The following is a 20521-nucleotide window of genomic DNA, read 5'->3' on the forward strand; positions in this document are numbered from 1 at the left end:
AAGCTCTTGTCTACCCCAACCACCCTAATAAAAGTCTATATTTTCTAAATGAATGGCAAAAAGTGATTGTTTACTATAATACTTGCTCTATGATTAAAATATTAATACACAGGAATCATTTGGGCACAGCTGGGTACACCACTCGTGCTCCACAAATAGCAGCTAAACAGTTGAGGCAGAAAATCTTGAATTAATCAAGAAGATGGCCACATTCAAGTTATGTCAGAGGCCCTAGGACTTTGTGTCTTAGAATGCCATTTGCCCCATGTATCCTAAGGGTTAACACTGAAGAATCAAGCACAAATGCCGTCTTAAGATCTACCCCAAGTCTCTCCTAGAAAGGTTTAAAAGCAGTCTCTGAGGATAGTTTGACTAAGGGGTAAACCAGGAACTGATCCAGCCAGTCATTACCTCATCCTGCAGTTTCATGGCAGTCAGACGTGACTTTTCAGCCTCTAGGGTTTTCTCCTTCAACTGCCTTTGCATTTCTGCAAGCTCCCTGCGATTTTTCTCCTTATACTCATCCAGCTGGTTCTGGAGCTCCAGGGTTGATATGCGGGACACCTCGACAATGTCAGCCATCTGGAAGGGGTGACATGGATGTGAGCCTACCCTGTGATGCCCCATCTGGGGCCAGAGAGCGAAGTCTGGGTCCCATCTAAACACAGAACACACATCTCCTCTTCTTTCTTTGACAACCTCCCCCAAAGACTGTGCAGAGAACCTTGTCATGGGCTGTCCAGGCTCAGTCACCTCTAACTTGGAGGCAGCATGGAGGGGTGAACAAGCACACCCTTTGCAGCTCAATATATAGACCTTAGTCATGTCCTTGCTTTGCCACATACCAGCTACATAACTGGGACATGTACTTAAACCTCTCTGGGCCTCGGTGGTGTCCTCGTCCTCGTTGGAAATACCAGAATCACAGTTATCTATCCTACAGGGTTGCTGTCAGAATTAAAACAATACGTATAGATTTCTAGTTACAAAATAGCTAGTAAAGTGACTGGTACATAGCAGGTTATCAGAAAACGACAGGCACTCCTGTTGGCTCCTAGAATGTGGGGAAGCCAGTCAGCTTTGTGCCCTTCTCCTTCTGGGTACTCTGGGGCAGAGATGAGCTGAGAAGACAAGTAGCAACTACTGGCGTTTGGAACTGTCTTTCACGCTCCTGGACAAAAAAGATGGACGCAGACACAGAGATTGTGATTCAGGTAACACCTGTGAAGTCTGCACTTACATGCCAGGCTCCTTTGGGTAATTGTTGAGAGGAGCTGGGCCCAGATTCCAGAGGGTATTTTCTAGACCAGTTTCCCTTTAACTGGGATTCTCAACAAGGCCGAAGAGCTGCTTCAGTGAATCTGGGAATCTGACACATTTGTGCTTAGACTAAGTACAGGTTTCCTTAGCTCCCACCAGGCCCTCCAAGGGCACTGGGTCCCAATGGTGTTCTGCCCACACCTCTCCCTCCCCTGCCCCTCACCTCCTTCTGCAGTTTCTCAATGGTCTTATCCAGGTGCCATCGCTCATTCTCCATCTCATTCTTTAGTCTCCTTAACTGCTCCTTCTGCTCTGTCTCATCTTTAAGCTTCTCAGACAACTGCTTCTGCTCCTGGGTGGCCCGATTCAGATTTCTCTGCAGACAGCAAGCAAAGTATAGGGCTGTCACCTACCTATCATGTCAGCCAAAGGGACAGGTGGCAGAGGGAATTCTGCAGCCACACTACAAAGTAATCAGACCTGCTACATCAGTGATAAGGAAAAGGAATAAAGCCATCAGAAGACACAAGGACATTGTTGGTTCTGAAATTTGGGAACCCAAATGTGAAGTTGACTTAGCCAAAAACACACTTGAGAATAAAGGGGCAGACAAAGGATTTATTATAGAAATATAGAAAATGGTCAAGGCTGCTGGGGGTAGCAATTAAGGACAGTGTCTGAAAACACGGCATTTTCAAGTTCATGCTTGAAAACTGAGGTAAAGATATACATCAAACAAACCTAAAACAATGTGGCAATTTACATCCTGTGCTATACAGCATTATACTTCATGTTCTAGAATCTGCTCTGTTAATGACTCTTACAGTTAAAATAGCTAAAAATCAATCTATGAGGAAAGAGAACATTGTCCCATAGGTCAAGAGTTCATGTGGGTAGAGGAAGTTGTAGTCAACAGAATCGTGGGTTGGACTCATACACAGAAGAAAAGGGAATGTGGCAATCCACAGGTGGATAAACTTGATGAGCAGAAGGTGTTCAATGGAAAAGGCAGTACTTAGAAAAGTGCAGTGTTATTCAGTGATTCAGCACCAAATCCTGGTACGTACCATAAAATGAAACTATCCTGAGGGCACTGTTTGCCCTGGGATCCCCCCTGAAGCTCTCACCTCACCCAGTCGCATAGCCTGACATTCTTTTTGTAAGAACATGCAATTCTAAAACAAAATCCTAAAATATCTTAGAAAGATGGCTGAATGTTAAGGCCATTAGTGCAACGATAGCAAGAAGGCGCACAGCTCAGAAGGGAACAGCATGACCCAGATGTGGGCTGAATCATCTGGAAAATGTTATCGGGTCCTGAGGGCTGAATGTGGGTTAATATAGGTACTGCTTAGGAACTGTATCTTGTGTCCATGTAGACACTGTGTAAGGACAATGGTTTATATTCATACAATGCTTAACAGTTTACAAGCTTCTGTCATATGCACCAATTCAGGCATCTTGAAAACACTCCCAAATCGTTTTGGGCACTCCTGGTTTGCAAAGTATAGCCAACCATGCAGCTGGCCAACCCTGTGACCTGGGGCCAAAAAGCCACCCATGGAGGCCTTCTGGCCCCTCCACTCAGTCAGGTTAACTGTACTCCGAGAACCAGCCAACACAGCTGGGCCGCTAAAGTTAATTGCCGCGGTAAACCAAGGTCAACAAAAGCTGTTGGGAGAAAAGAAGGTGGTAAAAGGAAGGTAATCAGAAGTTCAGTGTGGGGCAATTAGCAGGAGTATGTCCCACCACAGTCCAACTGGGCACATACCAGAAAGAGGGTCACCTCCTGGGATTTGTGTCTGTGGTTGATTTAGTGGTATTAGGGGCAAAGGGGAGCACACAGGGTAAGGCAAGCGAGGTAGGGTTCCATGTGTGGGAGAAAACTGTCAATAATGTAAATTCCTGAAAAACAAGCAATACAGAGTGACATCAATGGCTTTCTGTGGGATCCAACTCAATGCACGCCTCTACAGACCCCCCAGCCTCTCTTTTCCAACTCCTGGATCCCAATCCTGGAGGCTCCAGGCCAGCAGACAAGCCAGCCCTGGCTCCATCCAACCTCCATATGGTGTATGCATTTCTGCTTCACCCTTGGCTCGGGCAGGGCTCCCTGCCTGGCCCTGATCTCCTGTGCCACTGGAGACACCAGACTCACCCACTCTGGGCCTGGGGCCTGGCCAAAATCCTGCACTCCCCACCCCAACACACACACATCTGCTTGGAAGAACAGTTTTGCCCAATTATTTAAAAAATATTTCTTATAGATTGCTCCATTGCAAGGTAGTGAGATCTGTCAAGGCAAGCAATAGGTCTTCTGTCTGGGTATGTCTCATAGTCCAGATTCACAATTAGGCATAAGATAAAAGCACAGTGGTTGAAAATTAATACCTACCCCCAAAAGTTGTCTAAAGACGTCTTGTATCAGAATCACAAGTAAGGACAGAGTATTCTTTGCCTTAAATGCGGATTCTAGCCCCTTGGGATGGAATCACAGTTTTTCTTAGACTGGGACCCCCAAATTTAGATTTATAAGTTACCCAGATAATTCTAACATACTTTAAAGTTTAGAACAATGTTCTGCCTCCTCATTTCTTCAAGAAATGTATTCCAATACATCATTACTGAGAAAACCTGTTCAGAATCCACATGAAAAGAAGCTAACTTCCCAATATGCAGTCAGAGGAGTGAAATGCTGTTGCTACAGTGACTGAATTTCCAAGACCAGCAATGAGAGCCCATTAACTAATACAGGGACCAAAATTGGGAACAAAATGATCAGTGAGGGGAATCCAAAGCACCAAGTTAGTGAATGTAAAGTAACACCCTTGAGCTTGAAAACCACTCTCTGTCAATGGACACAGAGCCTTTTCCTAATATGACTAAGACCCCTATTCGTCCATATTAACAATAAGCAAGTGCAAGTGAGCTTATGGGCTTACAGGAATGACAGGCTTAATCAGACGGAAGCTGGGGTGACAGCCCCTGAGTTACGGCTGACCTGAGTGAATCCTAGTACAAGCACGTTCCTCTCTGCCCCTGAGGAGGGGGAAGCTGTATTCGGAAAGAAAAGCTGCAGTTAAGCGTTTGCAAATCTGAACTCTTGAAAACACTTCTCGGGAGTGTTTTCAGGATGCCCGAGTTACTGCATGTGAGAGCAGCTTATAAACTGTAAGCACTGTACAGATATAAACTATTGTCCTCACACAGCCTCCGTGGGGACACAAGACTGAGTAGGCCCTAAGCGGTATCTTGCCACACAGTAACTGGGGACTGGAATAGCAGGAGCACTGGGGCTTTTCCCCTCTGTCATCTTGATGCACACAAGTCCAACAGAGTGGGAGGTGAAGGCATACGGAATCCATACCATGATCCACCCCCCGAAGGAGAGAACTGTGGCTTCTCCAGAAAAGGTCTCTTTACTTCTCCACCTGCAGAAGCCATTTCTCAGGGGAAACCTAGACATCGCTGCCGAATGCAGCTCACGTAGATTTGCACAACAGCACATCCCACCCCAAGCAGGAGGGGCCGAGCCGACAAACTGCGGCATTTTACGACCCACTGCCACCTTCTGACTCTTAATAAAATCAGACCTAAGTTCACACAGTCTTCAGCTACTATGTGAAGAGATACATTTCTCAATCATGAAGAGCCACGGATTGCTAAAAGCACAAAGCCTTCGAAATACAAAATACTATGTGTGGGGGGGGGGGGGGGGCGGGGGGTGGGACCCAGTTACTCTTTCCTCTTCCTTGAAGGGTAAGTTCCCTTTCCGTTGCCAGCTTAGGAAAGAGAGGCGTGCAGAAAGTTACAGAACCACAGGAGCTGGGTGTCTGGTTCCTGGTTTTAGAGAAAACAAAGTGATGGCGCACTTTGCTTCTGAGACCAGCTGAGATAAGGAAGGTGAGACTGTTGGGCCTTTCTGAGCATTTTTGCCAGGTGGCGCACTGGCTGCGCCTGCCATTTCCAGTTCCCACCATCCCAACGCCCCTGGGGAAACAGGCCTGAACAAAAGCAACACGTCAGGGAGAATTTCCAAGGCAAGGCCAGAGATCTGGAGGTTGGGGTGGGTGGGGATTACAAGAAGATCTTTAGGCCCCGAGGCTATCATCTGCTCTCTCTGCGAATTAACCCTGAGCTGCAGATTCACAGCTGTGAAACTTAATGGTTTGACCAAAAGATGATAAAGACAGGAGTCTGTAACAGCTGCACCCAGCATTCAGGGTGGATATGACAGGACAGGAAGGTGCAGATTTTTGATCCTGTAGAGAAAATATGCTTTTTCTCTCTTCCCGTCCCCAACCAGCTCACAGATTCGCACCCTGTGCTTCGGGGTCAGGTGTGTAGTCAGCACAGGCCTTTAACAGCAGCACGGTGAATCCGTATTCCATGCAAAATTAACCTAACAAGGGTTTGTAACAAAGATCTCAACTGAAAGAAAGAAGGCCACGGTGAGGACAGTCAGACACCAGACTCAGAAGAAAAGAGGGCTTTACTGTTTGCAAAAACACAGTCTCTGTGCAAGGCTGGAGAGAAGGCACAGACCACTGATCTGGGGGTGACGGCTGACCTCAGTGAATCCTAGTTACAGCAGGTTCCTCTCTGCCCCCTGAGAGGGGGAGCTGTATATGGAAAGGAAAGCTGCAATGAGGCATCAGGCAGATTTATAAATCTGAACCCTGACTGCTTTGTCACTTTTCATATGCCCCTTCCCCACCTACCCTCGTTGACAAGTGGGTCCTAATGGAAAACGTTAACAATCTCCTTTTTGACAAACTGCTCAAAATCACTGGCTTTTGAATCCTCAGAAACTGCCTGAGGAACCCTTGGTGCCTGAACGAACCCGAGAGCAGGTAAAGGACCTATCTGGTTCACACTGAGGTCGCTGTGCAAAGTCATTTTAGAACTTTAGTGCAGGATTTGGTTCTTTGTTTTTTTTAGAATGTACTTCCAACTATCTTTCTAACTTTCAAATGGGAAAACCTAATTTTCTAAGAATCTACTGATTTTGAATACAGATAGCTATCTCATTTCAAAAAAACGGACTTCCTCCTGCTCCTTTTAATAGTCGTCCTGAAGGACTGTACTCTATGGAGTCTATTTGCCCAAAGGAGAAAGGAAATTGACTTCTGCCAGAGAGCTGACTCCACACTGCCTTGGGGACCAATCCTGCCGGCCTTCTCACACAATTCATATTTTATCTTTGGAAAGCTGTCAAGTTCTTTAATGTCTATACCGAGGTTTCTCAACCTCAGCCAGATAATTCATTGTTGTGGGGGTCGTCCTCTGCTTTGCAAGGATGTTAGGTAGCATCCCTGGCCTCTACCCACTCGAGGCTGTCGGAGAGTGAAGGGGACCAATGGCAGTCTGTACATGACTCTCCAATTTTGCTTCTCAGGCTTCCTGTATGAGGAATAAAGACAACAGCTCTGTGTTTACCTGAGCATCTTCCAGCTCATTCTCCAGGGTCCTTCTGGCTGATGTGGATTCTCTTTCTTCCTTTCTTGCATGCACAAGGGCCTCCTCTAATTGTTGGGCTTCTCTCTACGATGAAACAGGGTCAGTGTGCATTTAGATGTGTGCTATGCCTATAAAGTTGACTCAGTGGCATGGAAGGAACACAAGAGACATCTGAGGACACAGCCAGCAGTGGCTGTGGTCACAATGTGCCAGCCACAGGCCCACGGTAGTTCACAACAGTTATGTTTGTTTTGTTTTTTTTTTTAATATTTATTTATTTTTGAGAGAGAGAAAGAGGCACATCCTGAACAGGGGGGGAGCAGAGAGAGGAGACACAGAATCTGAAGGAGGATCCAAGCTCTGAACTGTCAGCACAGGGCCTGACGCGGGGCTTGAACCCACAAACGGTGAGATCATGACCCGAGCTGAAGTTGGTTGCTTAACCGACTGAGCCACCCAGCTGTCCCACAACAGTTATGTTCTTAGATGTGTGACCATCTGCGGTTACCTACTTAGCCAGATGTGAATATCCGAATCATTTGACTGAAAATACAAATATCGGGCCTCACCCTTGGAGCTTCAGAAACAGCAGGTATTGAATGGACGCAGGCACACAGAGTTTTGGAAAAGGCTTCCAGCTGATTCTGACAAATGACCATTTTGGAAGCCCCTGTTGGAATACATCTCCCTTTACATTTCTTTTGTCCTCTCTTTTACTTTTTTTTAAGTTCATTTATTTAGAGCTCAAACTCACCAACCGCGAGATCATGACCTGAGCCGAAACCAAGAGTCAGATGCTTAACTGACTGAGCCACCCAGGTGCCCCTGTCCTCTCTTTTCAGTGCCAGCTCTCACTGCCATTGGTAACATGTCTCTTGCCAAGAGCCGCCCGCTTCTAGATATCTGGCAAACCAGACCGTTGGTTTGTTAAAACCTGTGCAACTTCAAAATCCATCAACTAAGTGTTCAAAAAGAAAACATAGTCATGAGTGACCGGGTTCAATGGTGGTATTAGGATGGCCTTTCAGACATTTAAAATCCTCTGTTCAGTGTCAAAAGGTTGAGTGTGCCTGATGTCTGGGTGAGTGGGGACCCTGACTTCATCAGCCCTGACCTTCGGCGAAGTCCGTCTCCCATGTTTACCACCCACAGGGAACAAGAAAAGTAGCTTGCAGAGAGGACTTATTCACGACTGCCTCCATCTTTCCTACTGAATTATGCTAATAAATCCCCTTGCACTTCCGAAAACCACTGACACAGGAGAAAAGAAGTTTCCGCAGCTGCCAAACCCGGGCTTGGGGCCCAGCGAGCCTTACCTCGCATTTCTTGAGCATTTCCTTCGCTTTGGCCTCGTCGCGTTTCATGTCAGCAATCTGCCTCTGAAGCCGAGCGATAGTCTGCTCCAGCTCTTCGATGCTTCTCCGCAGCTTCTCATTCTCCTCCTGCAGTGCCTTCACGTGCATTTCAGCCCCCAGCTGGCTCTGCTCTGAAGTGTTGCTCCGACTGGCTAGGACCTCAACATTCTGTTAAAAACATGTAGCAAGTGAACATGGGACCCACTGTCAAGGGGCAGTCCCCAGCCTGGAGCAGGGAGGACATTTATTAAAAACCCTCTATGCGCCAGGCACCGTGCTAAGCCGGGGAACGACACGCTATAGCTTGGAGGCCAAATCCAGCATGCCACCTGTTATTAAACATAAAGTGTTATTGGAGCATCGCCACGCCCACTGGTGAGCACACAGTCTCTGGCAGCTTTCACGTTACAACAGCAGAGTGAGTGGCAGATGCCTGAAGGAAAGGCCTCTGATGCTGCAAACCTACAATATTTACCACCTAGCTCTTCACAGAAAAATGTTGTCAACCCTTGCCTGTATTAAGTCTTTGACATGGGATTTCAAGCTTTTAACAGCTCTAGGAGGTGGGTACTATTCTTATCACTATTTTACAGACAAAGAAACTGAGACTTGGGTAGATAAGGAACTTGTCCAAGTTCACTTAGGAGGAAGTGCATTCGGGCAGACTGAATCCAGAACCTGTTCTTGTAACCACTGCCTTCTGCTGAGTTCATGTCCCTGACCTCTCACCACGTGCAGGGCCCCTTAACAAGAGTTCTGGATGAAGGATGCTTTCTGTTTATAGATTTTTTTTTTTTTAATGTCCAATACAAAATGGAAATTAAAATTCACTTAAATTATGATACAGCTCCTGGTGCAAGCTCTAGGCACAATCTTCTGAAAATGAGCTCGTGCTGCACAAAATTCATAACAGAAAGGCATGGTGACAATTACAGTGTGGTTATTGTTAGTTCCAGATGTTGCATGGGCTTTTTCTTTTTTGGCTCAGCAACACAAAGTGATGATAAGTGGCCTTGTCCAGAATTCCACTTCTCCCAGAAGATCTCTTGCCTTCCATCTCTCCACTACTACAAAGACGCCAATGTCAGCAAATCTAGTGCTCACAACACAGCGCTGCAGATGCCTGCAAGGAATGGAAGGCCCAGGGAGGGCAAGCTGTGGCTTCGAAGGCTATGTCATGGCCCACTTGGGAGAACTATGTGCCGGAATTGCTTGCTTACTTGCGTAGCCTTACAGAAATATCTTTAAATCTTGTAACAGTACAATAAGCTGTATTAGCCTGCACTGAACCAATTAGAGCATTTCAGAAACCAAAGCATCTTTTCACAACCCAAAAGTTTAATTCCATACATCTTGGAAAGACCATCACAGCCAAGCTACTGAGTCAGAACATGGTTAGCTTGCATTGCTAAGGAGAAAAGTAAAGTGCCCAACAGCTGGGACTTCTCAGGATTACGTGGATATCCTCTCCTACTGAAACCAGCAAGATGAACAAGGAGAAATAAAGTGTGGTTGAAAGCCTGAGGAAGGAACCAACGAATCCAATAACTGGCCAGATGGGGAAGGAGAAAGAAAAGTCTAGACTGCTCATTCCTGCCCTAACTTTCCCAATAAACATGAGACTACAAAGAGACAGTTATCAGGACAGTGTGGCACTGGCATAAGGATACATATACAATGCAATAGAATTGAGAGCCCCAAAATAAACCCAACATTTACAGTCAACTGATTTTCAATGAGGGCACCAAGAAAATTCAATGGACAAAGAACAGTCTTCAACAAAGGGTGCTGGGACAAATGGGTACTCACATGCAAAGAGATGATTTCACACCTGTTCCTTACATAATTGACACCCATTCCTTACATAGTACACACAATGAACTCAAAACGGATCACAGACCTAAATGTAACATTTCAAAAACAAAATTCTTAAAAGAAAACAGGAGTAACAAATATTTGTCACCTTGGTTAGGCAGAGTTTTAGATGCAACATGAAAAGCACGAGTAACAACAACAACAAAAATAGGTAAACTGGACTTCATCAAAACTAAACACTTTGGTGTTGCCAATGATACCATCAAGAAGGTGAAAAGACAACCCACAGAATGAAAGAACATAGTTATAAAGCATGTATCTGATAATGGACCCATATCTAAAATATATAAAACATTCTTCAGCTCAATAATAAAAAGATAGATAACCCAATTTAAAAATAGGTAAAGGATCTGGACCTCCTTCCAAAGAAGGTCTACAAAAGTCCTATAAGCACATAAAAAGATGCTCGACATCATTAGTTATCAGGGAAACGCAAATCAAAACCACAACGAGGTGCCACTTCACACTCACTAGGATGGCTGTCATCAGAAAGACAGATGATAGCCACTGTTGGGGAGGCTGGAGAGAAACTGGAACCCTTATACATTGCTAGTGGGAATGTGAAATGGTGCAGCCACTTTGGAAAACAGTTTCGGAGTTCCTTAAAATGTAGAACAGAGTTATACGACCCAGAGATTCCACCCTTAAGTTTATACCTAAGGGAAATGAAAACCTACGGCCACACAAAAACTTGCACAAAACCTCAGAGCAACATTATTCTTGATAGCCTAAGAGTGGAAACAACCTAGCTGTCCATCAACTGATGAATGGGCAAACAAAATGGGGTGTATCCATACCATGCACTGGCTCCAAAACGAATGACGTACTGAGCCATGCTACAACATGGATGAATATTGAACAACATTATGCTAAGTGAAAGCAGCCAGTCACAAAAGCCCACATGCTGACATTTATACAACATGCCCACACTAGGCAAATCTATAGAGACAGAAAGTAGATCAGTGGTTGATTGGGGCTGAGGGTGATGAAAATGTTCCCTGAAAATGACAGTCGTGTTGGATGTACAACTCTAGGCACACACTAAAAACTACTGGATCGTGCACTTTAAACAGGTGAATCATATGTCATACAAATTATATCTCAACACAGCCAATTCAAAGAGGAACAAAAGACAAAGGAAACTTGGATGCGGAGTTGGGATGGAGGGGAGAGATGAGGGGTTTACCTCAGTGGTCTGAGGTCGGCCGAGGCACAAGTGCGAGGAAAGAGCAGGCTGGAGATACCTGCCTAAATCTGGTAAAGCAAAGAACGGGCTCATGCAGTCAATGCTCCTTTGTTCACCCAGAAATCTCATCAAGAACAAGACCACTGATAACCAGATCTCGCTGAACCTGAATTCAGAACTAACTGGCGTCCTGACCTGTTAGATAAAGGACCCTTTGTTGTGGTGTTTTGTTTAGGACTTGGTATTCTGTCTGCAAGCGGTGGAGGCACATCCTGAGTTCTGAGAACTTACTTGCAGGGAGGCCAGGCAAGTTAATCACTCGGTTTATGGCTGGCTGGCAGGGGTCTGCTCCAGTCCTAGCTTTCAGTAACACAAGCTGAGTGGGACTCCAGGGAGCCTGAATGGGTGGAGACACTTAGTCTTGTTTTGACTATCTGTAAAGTATGTTTTTCTCCTGTCTTCATAGTGTGGTAGACCATAGTATGTTTACAAATAAATTTACCTTAAGCCTCTGTTGGTAAACCTTTCTGGAACCCATCCCTGTCCCTGCCCACACACACAGTCCCCTATGTTATATCAAGCCCATAGGACTCAAACTTCCTTTTCCTGAAACCATACCTAATTCCCTGCATATCCCTTTGTTCAAGGCAGGTCTTACATGCAAGTTCTTCTACACGACTTCCCAGTGAAGAAAATGAAATTGGTCTAGAGGATCTCCAAAAGCCCCCCTTCCAACTCTGAACTTTGATCTATGTGTCTTTTCCAAATGCTTAAGTTTGTATCTCAGGAATGTTGGCAAAGGCAGAACTCTACTGAGCCCAGAGCTGGTAAGGACCTATGCAGAGATCACTGGAGACAAAGTACTGCTGACCTCACTGAAGTTACTGGAACCATACTAGATAAAGGACCTTGTGTTGTGTTTTGATGTTTAGGTGATTCTTTGATCTTAAGTCCTGTATGTCATAACAAGATTAGAGAGACTACTGCATCATATATAAAAGTAAAGACCACACAGTTTCTAACGATTCCTTTAGCCATATCATTATCACCTATGTGATATCTATTTTAAAAGAATTGCATAAACTTGCTTTTTAATATTTTAACTACTATTTTATTCATGCAAGCAGGCATAAATAGTCAACAGAAACAAAAATTCCACTGCCACTGCAAAAGGCCGGAAACACCATACTAGGCCATCGCCACAAGGGCAAAAGTAGCAGATGTGCTATATTCTGATGTTTTTCAAGACAGATCCACCCCTTAAAATTGCACTGAGATCATTTCTTCACCTTTCAGGCAGCCAAGGTCAGAAGGTGGGTGGGTGGTATAAGGGGAACCCAACACACACACTGCTGGGGGTCAGCCAGAAACTGGTATGAGCTCCTAGGGGGGCAATTTGGTAGTATCAATCAAAATTATAAAGTACATTCCCCTGTGACCCTGCAACTTCTCTTCTAGCACTTTATCCTACATGTGTGCAAAATGACAATACAAAACAGGATTATTAATTGCAGCATTATATGAGCAAAAGATTAAAATGAACTAAGTACCAACTGATGGGGCACTTGTTAAATAAATTCTATCAGTTCAGTGATAACCTGAGCAGCTGGAAAAATAAAGTAACAAGAAAGCAAGGAAAATGGAAGGGACAGAACAGTACACACAAGAGCAAAGTTTGTGTAAAAGGAAGGTAATGGGAGTTAAGTATGTAATTACCTGGCTACACAAGAAACTGGTAACACTGGCTGGCTGTGAGGAAGGGAGGCAGAGTTATGGAAAGGAGGAGAGGAACATATTCCCTTGCAAACCTTCTTGTAAGTCTTGATTTCTGAACAGTGGAAATTTAGGAGAGATTACATGTTTTTAAATAAATACACCTTTTCTTTGAAAAGATGATCAACGGCCACAGGCACTTGGAGGACAACCACCTCCCCAGACCAGTTCTCACCTCCTCCAGCCTCTAGAAACCCTTCCACAGCACATTCACAGATACTTCTGGGCCATGGAAGACAGCAGAGCCTGGAGCCTGGGGAGCAGCTGTACAAACAGAGCACAGCGCCAATGAAATCTCCCACGCGGGTTCACATAGTTAAGAAATTCCTTTTCACCACATATAGGTGGGAGAGTGGAAAAGGCCCAGATGGCCCAGGACTTGCACTTATATGAGCATGTCTCCAAAATTTCCACCCAGCAACCTGTAGGAAGAGAAGTCCAATGTGGGCTGATGGGAGGTAGCCAAGGGGCTGCAAAGAACTCCCTTTCAAGGTTTGGGTTTTTCCATCAAAATTACCAATACAAAATTACAAGTACATTCTGCATTCGACTCCACAATATTTTTCATCCTACTCCATGTTCTCATTTTATAAGACACTGCGCCCTTGGTGTTCTGGACGAGGTACCACTTCTCCCCTGCAGCCGTTCCAAGCGCTCTCCCCCTCACCCACCTGGCACATGCACACAGATCTCAACCCGAGCAACACAGACATAAATCATCTCAAGAATGGAATCCTCAGTTTTAACTCTAAAAATGTGTATCTAACAGTGTAGAGGAGGGAGCAGAGGGCTCTATGGTCAGTCAACCACATCAGACTCAAACCCAGGCTATGGCTGTTTGCAGCATCTTTCGCTGGGCCTGGCCTCGTAGGGCCTTCTTTTCCTCACTTGTAAAAGGTGGATGAAGTTACCTACTTACTACACTGTTGTAAATATCTGGACAAGAGTCCTCACTACTGACATGACTACCAAGCCAACAAAACCCACACATGTTTTCCAAAGGGTAGGGCTCGGCACAGTTCATCTGCTGTGGTTCTAAATCCCCACACGTGGTTTCAAACTGCAGCCTGCACATTTTTGCCAGCTAAATATCAACCCTACATTGCTCCAAAGAGAGAGTCAAGATCCTCTAACGGTCTTTCCAGGACAACTGCACTGCACAAATTAGATGACCTCCTTCTTATTAGTCCAAGGGCAAATCAGGTTTCTTGGTTGGCTAATTCATTAAAAATTTAGCCTCATTTCCCAACTGAGGATGGTCTGCTAAATTGATGGCAACTAAAAAAAAAATTTCCAAAACAGACAAACAGCATGTTTCAATGTGTTAAATTGCTATATTTCCACCACTTCTAAAATAGTTGACTTTTAACCATATGCTCCAATTACTATTTAAAAGAAGAAGAGAGAATACACAACTGTATCACAAGGGGAAAAAAAGCGCAAAATCCCAGTCTTTGCCAGGTACCACCATTCACTGCAAATACTGACTTGCTTATCAGCTGGCACATTTTCATGATTTAATGTTCACATTTAGAAATGCTCACATTGTCTCCTGGGGCCACAGGAAACTTTTATCCACAACAAGCACAAAATTCCCAAACGGTAGCAGAAAAAGCCACGTGTGAGTATTTTTTTTGACCCAAAGCTGCTGATGCACTTTCCTTGCAGGAGCACAGACACCTCGGACGGACAGGTTTGCTCCTGTTGGGTAACAAGTAGCCTAGGACAAGGCCCTCCTGGCTTGCCCTAGTATGGACCCAACACATGGACATATCAGGCTTTACTAATTAACAAGGCCTCGGCCAGAGCCAGCTTTTGTTTCTTTTCTGTCTCCCTTTTTTGCTGAATGAGTGAAAACAGCTGAGGCGTGGAGGCCAGGAGTCCAGGGAATGGAATGTTGCTTTGTCGGTTCCACGTCACTGGCCACCCCCCACCCTTGTGTTGAGGCTGCACGAGCTCAGCTGACCGGTACCCAAAGTGTCCCCTAGGTCAGGTCATCGGCTGGGAGGTTACCGCCTTTTCAACCATCACAGCTGTAGACGTCCACTTTCATTTCCACAGTGAGGACCTGGGTCACAAATAAAGAGTCCCTTTCTCACTTTGAATGTGTAGAGAACCAGGTCCCCTGTATGGGGTCCTCAGCGTCCCCCTCACCTGAACAACAGGAAACAGTTTAGGAAAAGAAACACCATACAATGTAGTTGTAAGCCACTCACTTCATCTCTTTCCCTAGCTGGCTGGGAATTTCACTGGCCTAAAGCCTCCAAGCCAGGACTTCTCACACCATGTTGAGCACAGGACCCACCTGGGGATCTTGTTCAATGCTCACCGTGGCTCAGGAAGCCTGGAGCAGGGCCCCGACTCTCCATTTCTAACAAACTTCCAGTTGATGCCAGTGATGCTGGGCTGTGGGTCTCACTTTGAGGAGAGGCTGCCCGATCTCAGGGCCTTCCTGCAGAGGCTCACAGCTCAAGCCCCAACTCTTCAAGTCCTCGGTGCTTCTTGATATGACTCCCAGTGCCTGGGATTGGGTGTCATGGGACTTGGACACTAGCACATGCTTTGCAGCCAGCCCACACTGTGACCTATGCAAACAACTGACCTCTCTGAGCTCCATGCACATCATTAAAGAAAGTGTAATAGCTCTAAGTAGGTCAGAAAATTAAAAAAACAACAACAAAAAAGGGGCGCCTGGGTGGCGCAGTCGGTTAAGCGTCCGACTTCAGCCAGGTCACGATCTCGCGGTCCGTGAGTTCGAGCCCCGCGTCAGGCTCTGGGCTGATGGCTCGGAGCCTGGAGCCTGTTTCCGATTCTGTGTCTCCCTCTCTCTCTGTCCCTCCCCCGTTCATGCTCTGTCTCTCTCTGTCCCAAAAATAAATAAATAAACGTTGAAAAAAAAAAAAATTTAAAAAAAAAAAAAAAGAAAAGCTAAGAGATAGTAGAGCTTCAAAAAGCTGACACCCTTGCACTAATGTAAAGTGATGGGGTTTCCCTTCCTCCTCTGACTCTGCCTACTTACCATTTTTGGTCACAGTGGGGTTGAGCCATGGAAAAACATCATTTTTTAAACCCCTTCTCTAAAAGCGACATCAGAACTTCCAAAACTTCTCTCACTCTATTTTCCAAATGCCAACACCGTTCTTCCCCAGCATATTTGCAGTTCAGAACTGAATCGGTTACGCAGCTGGACTGCTCAGTAAGCTGTGTCGGTCTGTGTTTTGGCAGGGGAGCAGGGCACGAGTGGGACGGAATCAATGTGGCAAAGGAAAAAGCAAAGAACTGGAGGGTACTCGTTACCAAAACCCCAAATATTTCCAAGGAAGAGTTGATTCCAATGCCGAGAACAGTGGGTAGGAGATGTGGATTCTGGACCAGACTCTGCTAATAATACACCGCATGAGGACTTCGGGCAAGTCATTTAACTTTGTCTGCCTTCAGTTTGCTCCTCTGTTCATGAAATGGTCTAGCCAATTTCAGCGTCCCTGCCAGCTCTCACAGTCTGGGATTCTATAATGAACTTGAAGAAACTGGGGCAATATTCAGCAATCATGGGATTAAAGAATTCCAGAAGTTTTACTCTTTAACATCATGCTTAAATTTTCATTTTCAAATGCTGTCACCTAATCTCAAATCCTTTTTATCAGTGTCCCTTACCTGGCATCTAGAAGTGAGGACCATATCCAAAAACGGGAAACTTCTGGCCAGTGAGCAAAACAAAGTGTCACTAACTTGCCTTAAAAGTCAGTTTAAATGTATATGCTTACCGAAGATTCTGTTTACATCCTGGTTTGTTCGTTGCTCTGGTGGTAGTTTTTCTGCTCAAACCGCCTGAAACATACCCCGTTTTCAACATATTCAATTAGCCAGTTTTCCCTAAGTAACTCCATGGTTACATAGGTTAAAAACATCATTGGTTTTCTTCACCATGTCCTTGTGAAATAAATCAATATAATTCCCTTTAAGTAGTTAAGAAACCAGCAAGATTTGCTCTCCGAATGGCCTGTAATTTAGACACAGGTCCAAAACAAAAGTTATACTAATAAAACACCTCACACTTGCTTAGAGAATGCATTTTATACAGGTTCTCATTTAAGCCACAACATAACGTTAAAAGAGATACCCAAGATAGGGATAAAAACACCTATGATAAAAATACTCTGCACCTAAATAGGTCAGGTGATTTTCCCAAGAAGCTACCTGCTCAGGCTTTAATATATGGTATGATCCTACTGAAACTAGAATGAATATAGAACATTTCTACATGAAATGTTCACAACAGGCAAATCCAGAGACAGAGTAGACTAGGGGTTGCCCAGGGACCAGGGAAGGAAGGAATTTGGATGTAAGGGGCTTCATTTGGGGGCGATGGACATGTTTTGGACTTGAAAAGTGGTAACGGCTACCCAACCTTATGAATACATAAACACTAAGAATTGTATACTTTAAAATACTAAAAATAGTGAATTTTATGTTAGGTGAATGTTAACTTAATAAAAACAAACAAAAAAAGCCTTGGAGTAAGCCGATCTGACTCAGCCCTGCTTGTTCATCTCTAAGCCTTGGTCTTCCTGTTGTTCTAGTCATTAAGAGAGACATTGTACTAACCATGGAGCACTGCTCCGGGCACAGGGTAAGAAATCAACCCATGACAGCTACATATTAAGGTTCGGTAGCCAAAAGTCACACAACCAGAAATAGTATCCAGCTTTCAATCCCTGCCCATGACCTCTGCTACTTTCTTCTAGTTTCTTCAGAGTAGGGCAGCAGCTTCAGGAAAAATTCCCCACAGTCAGCCAGAGAATGGAAAAGAGCCACATCTATCAGCTGGGGGCTTTCGCTATGTCCATTCACTCACCCTGATTTAAAGGGGGGAAAAAAGGAATATGCAATTATATCACCAAAACTGTTTCAGGGGTTTCTCTGAAACAGTGCCGGGTTACAGACTTTTAAACACGCTTTTGCCTTTATTCTTGTTTTACACCACTCCTTAAAAAATTCTTAGAATATTTTCCCCAGTGTCCCTGGGTCCTCTCAATGCCCAGGAGATAAAAAGAGGCTCCCATCATATTTATAAGATGCCACTTCCCTCACCCTGAGTGCTACAGTCTAAGATATAATCTTGTAACCAGCATGCTGAAGTTCCTGTTTATGGACCCCTACACCTTCCCATGGTATAGATGGCCCTCCAAGGAGCTCCGGCCGGCAGACAATGCCATGCACCTAGAGCTCTGTGTCACCAGGAAAATATGGTGTGGTGGGGGGTGGGGTGGGGCATGAAAAAAGCAGGGGTTAGACCAGGTTAGATTCACTTTGTCACCAATAGGTCAGACAGCTTTACAAATGGTTAAAATCAGCTCGCTGTCAGCACACACAGGCCCAACAGGTTGAACAGGATTTTTGAAGAGAGACATAAACAAGCAGGTTCTCCAGAGCATTGCCTACTGGGGAGTTATGGGGACCCCTCCAAGATAAACCAAAGGCTCAATATGGAAGCCAACAGGTCCTAATCGAGTTCACAGATCTAGACTGTTCCCTTCTCAGAAATCATGTTACTATGAAAGCTCATCTTTCAACTTTCACATTGCTGCTACCATATTTCCATAAATACTGAAAGGATTAACACTAAGTCATAGAAATCATGCCATTTAAAATTTTTAAATAACAATTCTTAGAGCAGTAACTCTCAATCCAATGACCATTCCGTTAGTGCCTCCTTAAACCCCCAAACTAGACCAAATTTCCATGCAGAAAATTGCTACCTTTTGCCTTTGTCCCCCACTTCCATGGCTGCAGGAGTGAAGGTAGCAGGGAATGGAGAAAGAAAAGGAGGACTGAGGACTGACGTCAAGGTCAGGAGGCAAGAAGCTAGACCAAACCTCTCACCAAATTTGAGACTGGTTCCCACAATCACTGGGATTAAGACATACAACAAGGATGACCTTTATTTATTTCCTCCCAAGGATGATCTTTATTTATTTCCTCCTTCAAAGATGTTGGCTGTTCCCTGCAACAGAGTTGAGCAGACTGAGCTCCTGCAAAGCCCACCCAGGGTCTCCGGACCCCTCCTTGCAGGCCAGCCAGATGGGGTCAGCAGCCGGCTCTGACAAGCAAAGGGAGCAGGGCCAAAAAGAGGAAATGTCCTAATCCAGGCAGGGTCACCTGCCCTTCCTGAGGTGTTGCTCAAGTAACAATTTCTCTGAATCACAGTTTGGTTTTCTTAAAAGCAAGGGTGGTGTTATGGATCCATTCACTGCATGGATCAAGGAAAATGACAAATAATGGTGCCAAATGTCAAAACACTCATCACTACATGAAGAGCAGTGTATTGGAACGAACTGGTGTATACCACCCAGAAGTTATAGAATATAAATTACAGATTTCCTTCCAGACAGAGGTTTGAAGGAGGTGTGGTGAGCTTCTGGCCTCCTTCCCCTTGGACCACTTATTTCTAAGCCTTGGCTGTACACGACTCTCACTCAGTCCCTCCATTTCTGACTAAAGACAGAACAAAATGTCGCCTTTCCGGTTAGAAGAGCTGAGAGAAACAGCGGGGGAGGGATGGAGTAACCAAATCAAAACAAAGACCTACCCCAGGACTGCTCGAGGGCCAGGACCCCATCATTTTTTTTTTATTAATTAATTTTGAGAGAGAAAGCATGAGAGGGGGAGGGGTAGAGAGAGAGGGAGAGAAAGAGAATCCCAAGCAGGCTCCGCACCATCAGCACAGCGCCCAGTGTGGGGATCAAACCCACGAACCACGAGATCATGACCTGAGCTGAAACGTAAAGTTGGACACCTAAATGACTGAGCTAACCAGACAACCCAACCCCATCATTTTTTTAAAAGAAAGGCCATTTGGGCACCTACCATAGAGGTCCCTATAAATCACGATGGTGGTCATTAATGCTTTTCACCAAATATATCAGTCCTTCTCACCTCCAGGCACACGGAGAATTATGCTTGCCTTCCCCTTGAGGACCGTTGTGATCATATGACTAGTTCTGGCCAATGAAATATGAGTGCAAGCAGCACAGGTCATATCCAGGTCCCAGCTCTAAGAGCCACTTAGTGATTCAAATATGCCCCTCCCACTGTTGCAACAATCACAGACACTTGGGCCCCCAGTAACTGTGATGAGTAAAGCAACCTCCACCCACACACTGCCATGACCCACACGAGGAATGTACTGTGAGCAAGAAATAGTCTTTTCTTAGTTAAGCTACTGATATGTTGTTACTGCACCATAACCTAGCCTATCATGGAAAGACCTACCAACACAGGTTGAGCCCACCTACCTCCAGTCCACTGAGAACAAAACTTTGAGCATATCTCAAACCTCATTTCAGAGAACCAGTGAGGCTATAACAAGGAAAGGGCATGGGCTTCCATAGTCAGGGAGACTTAGGTTCAAATCTTGACTCTGCCACGTACTAGCCATGGGACTCTGAGACACTCAATGACTCTTAACTGAGTTGCAATTATCTCAATCTTGAAATGGCAATTCTATTACCCACCACATAGGGTTGTGGTGCAAATTACAGGTAATGAATGGAAAGTACACAGCACGTGGCCAGGCACACAGCGTGCACTAAAGAAACAGCGTGACTGTAGT

At 45.1% G+C, this 20521-nt stretch overlaps 1 protein-coding gene across 5 annotated transcripts in view; it reads right to left on the bottom strand.

Annotated features, from left to right (window-relative positions):
* The window catches only part of CGNL1 (cingulin like 1), a 159843-nt gene that overhangs the window by 25021 nt on the left and 114301 nt on the right, over window positions 1–20521 (bottom strand). For all 5 annotated transcript variants that reach the window (XM_058737605.1, XM_058737607.1, XM_058737604.1 and 2 more), the window contains exons 9-12: window positions 8037–8243; window positions 6700–6804; window positions 1484–1636; window positions 412–582 (exon numbers count right to left, since the gene is read on the bottom strand). In XM_058737605.1, coding sequence (XP_058593588.1) covers window positions 412–582; window positions 1484–1636; window positions 6700–6804; window positions 8037–8243 — 636 coding nt within the window. The remainder of the gene's footprint in view (window positions 1–411; window positions 583–1483; window positions 1637–6699; window positions 6805–8036; window positions 8244–20521) is intronic.

Source organism: Neofelis nebulosa, chromosome 7, assembly GCF_028018385.1.
Source record: "Neofelis nebulosa isolate mNeoNeb1 chromosome 7, mNeoNeb1.pri, whole genome shotgun sequence".
Taxonomy (NCBI): domain Eukaryota; kingdom Metazoa; phylum Chordata; class Mammalia; order Carnivora; family Felidae; genus Neofelis; species Neofelis nebulosa.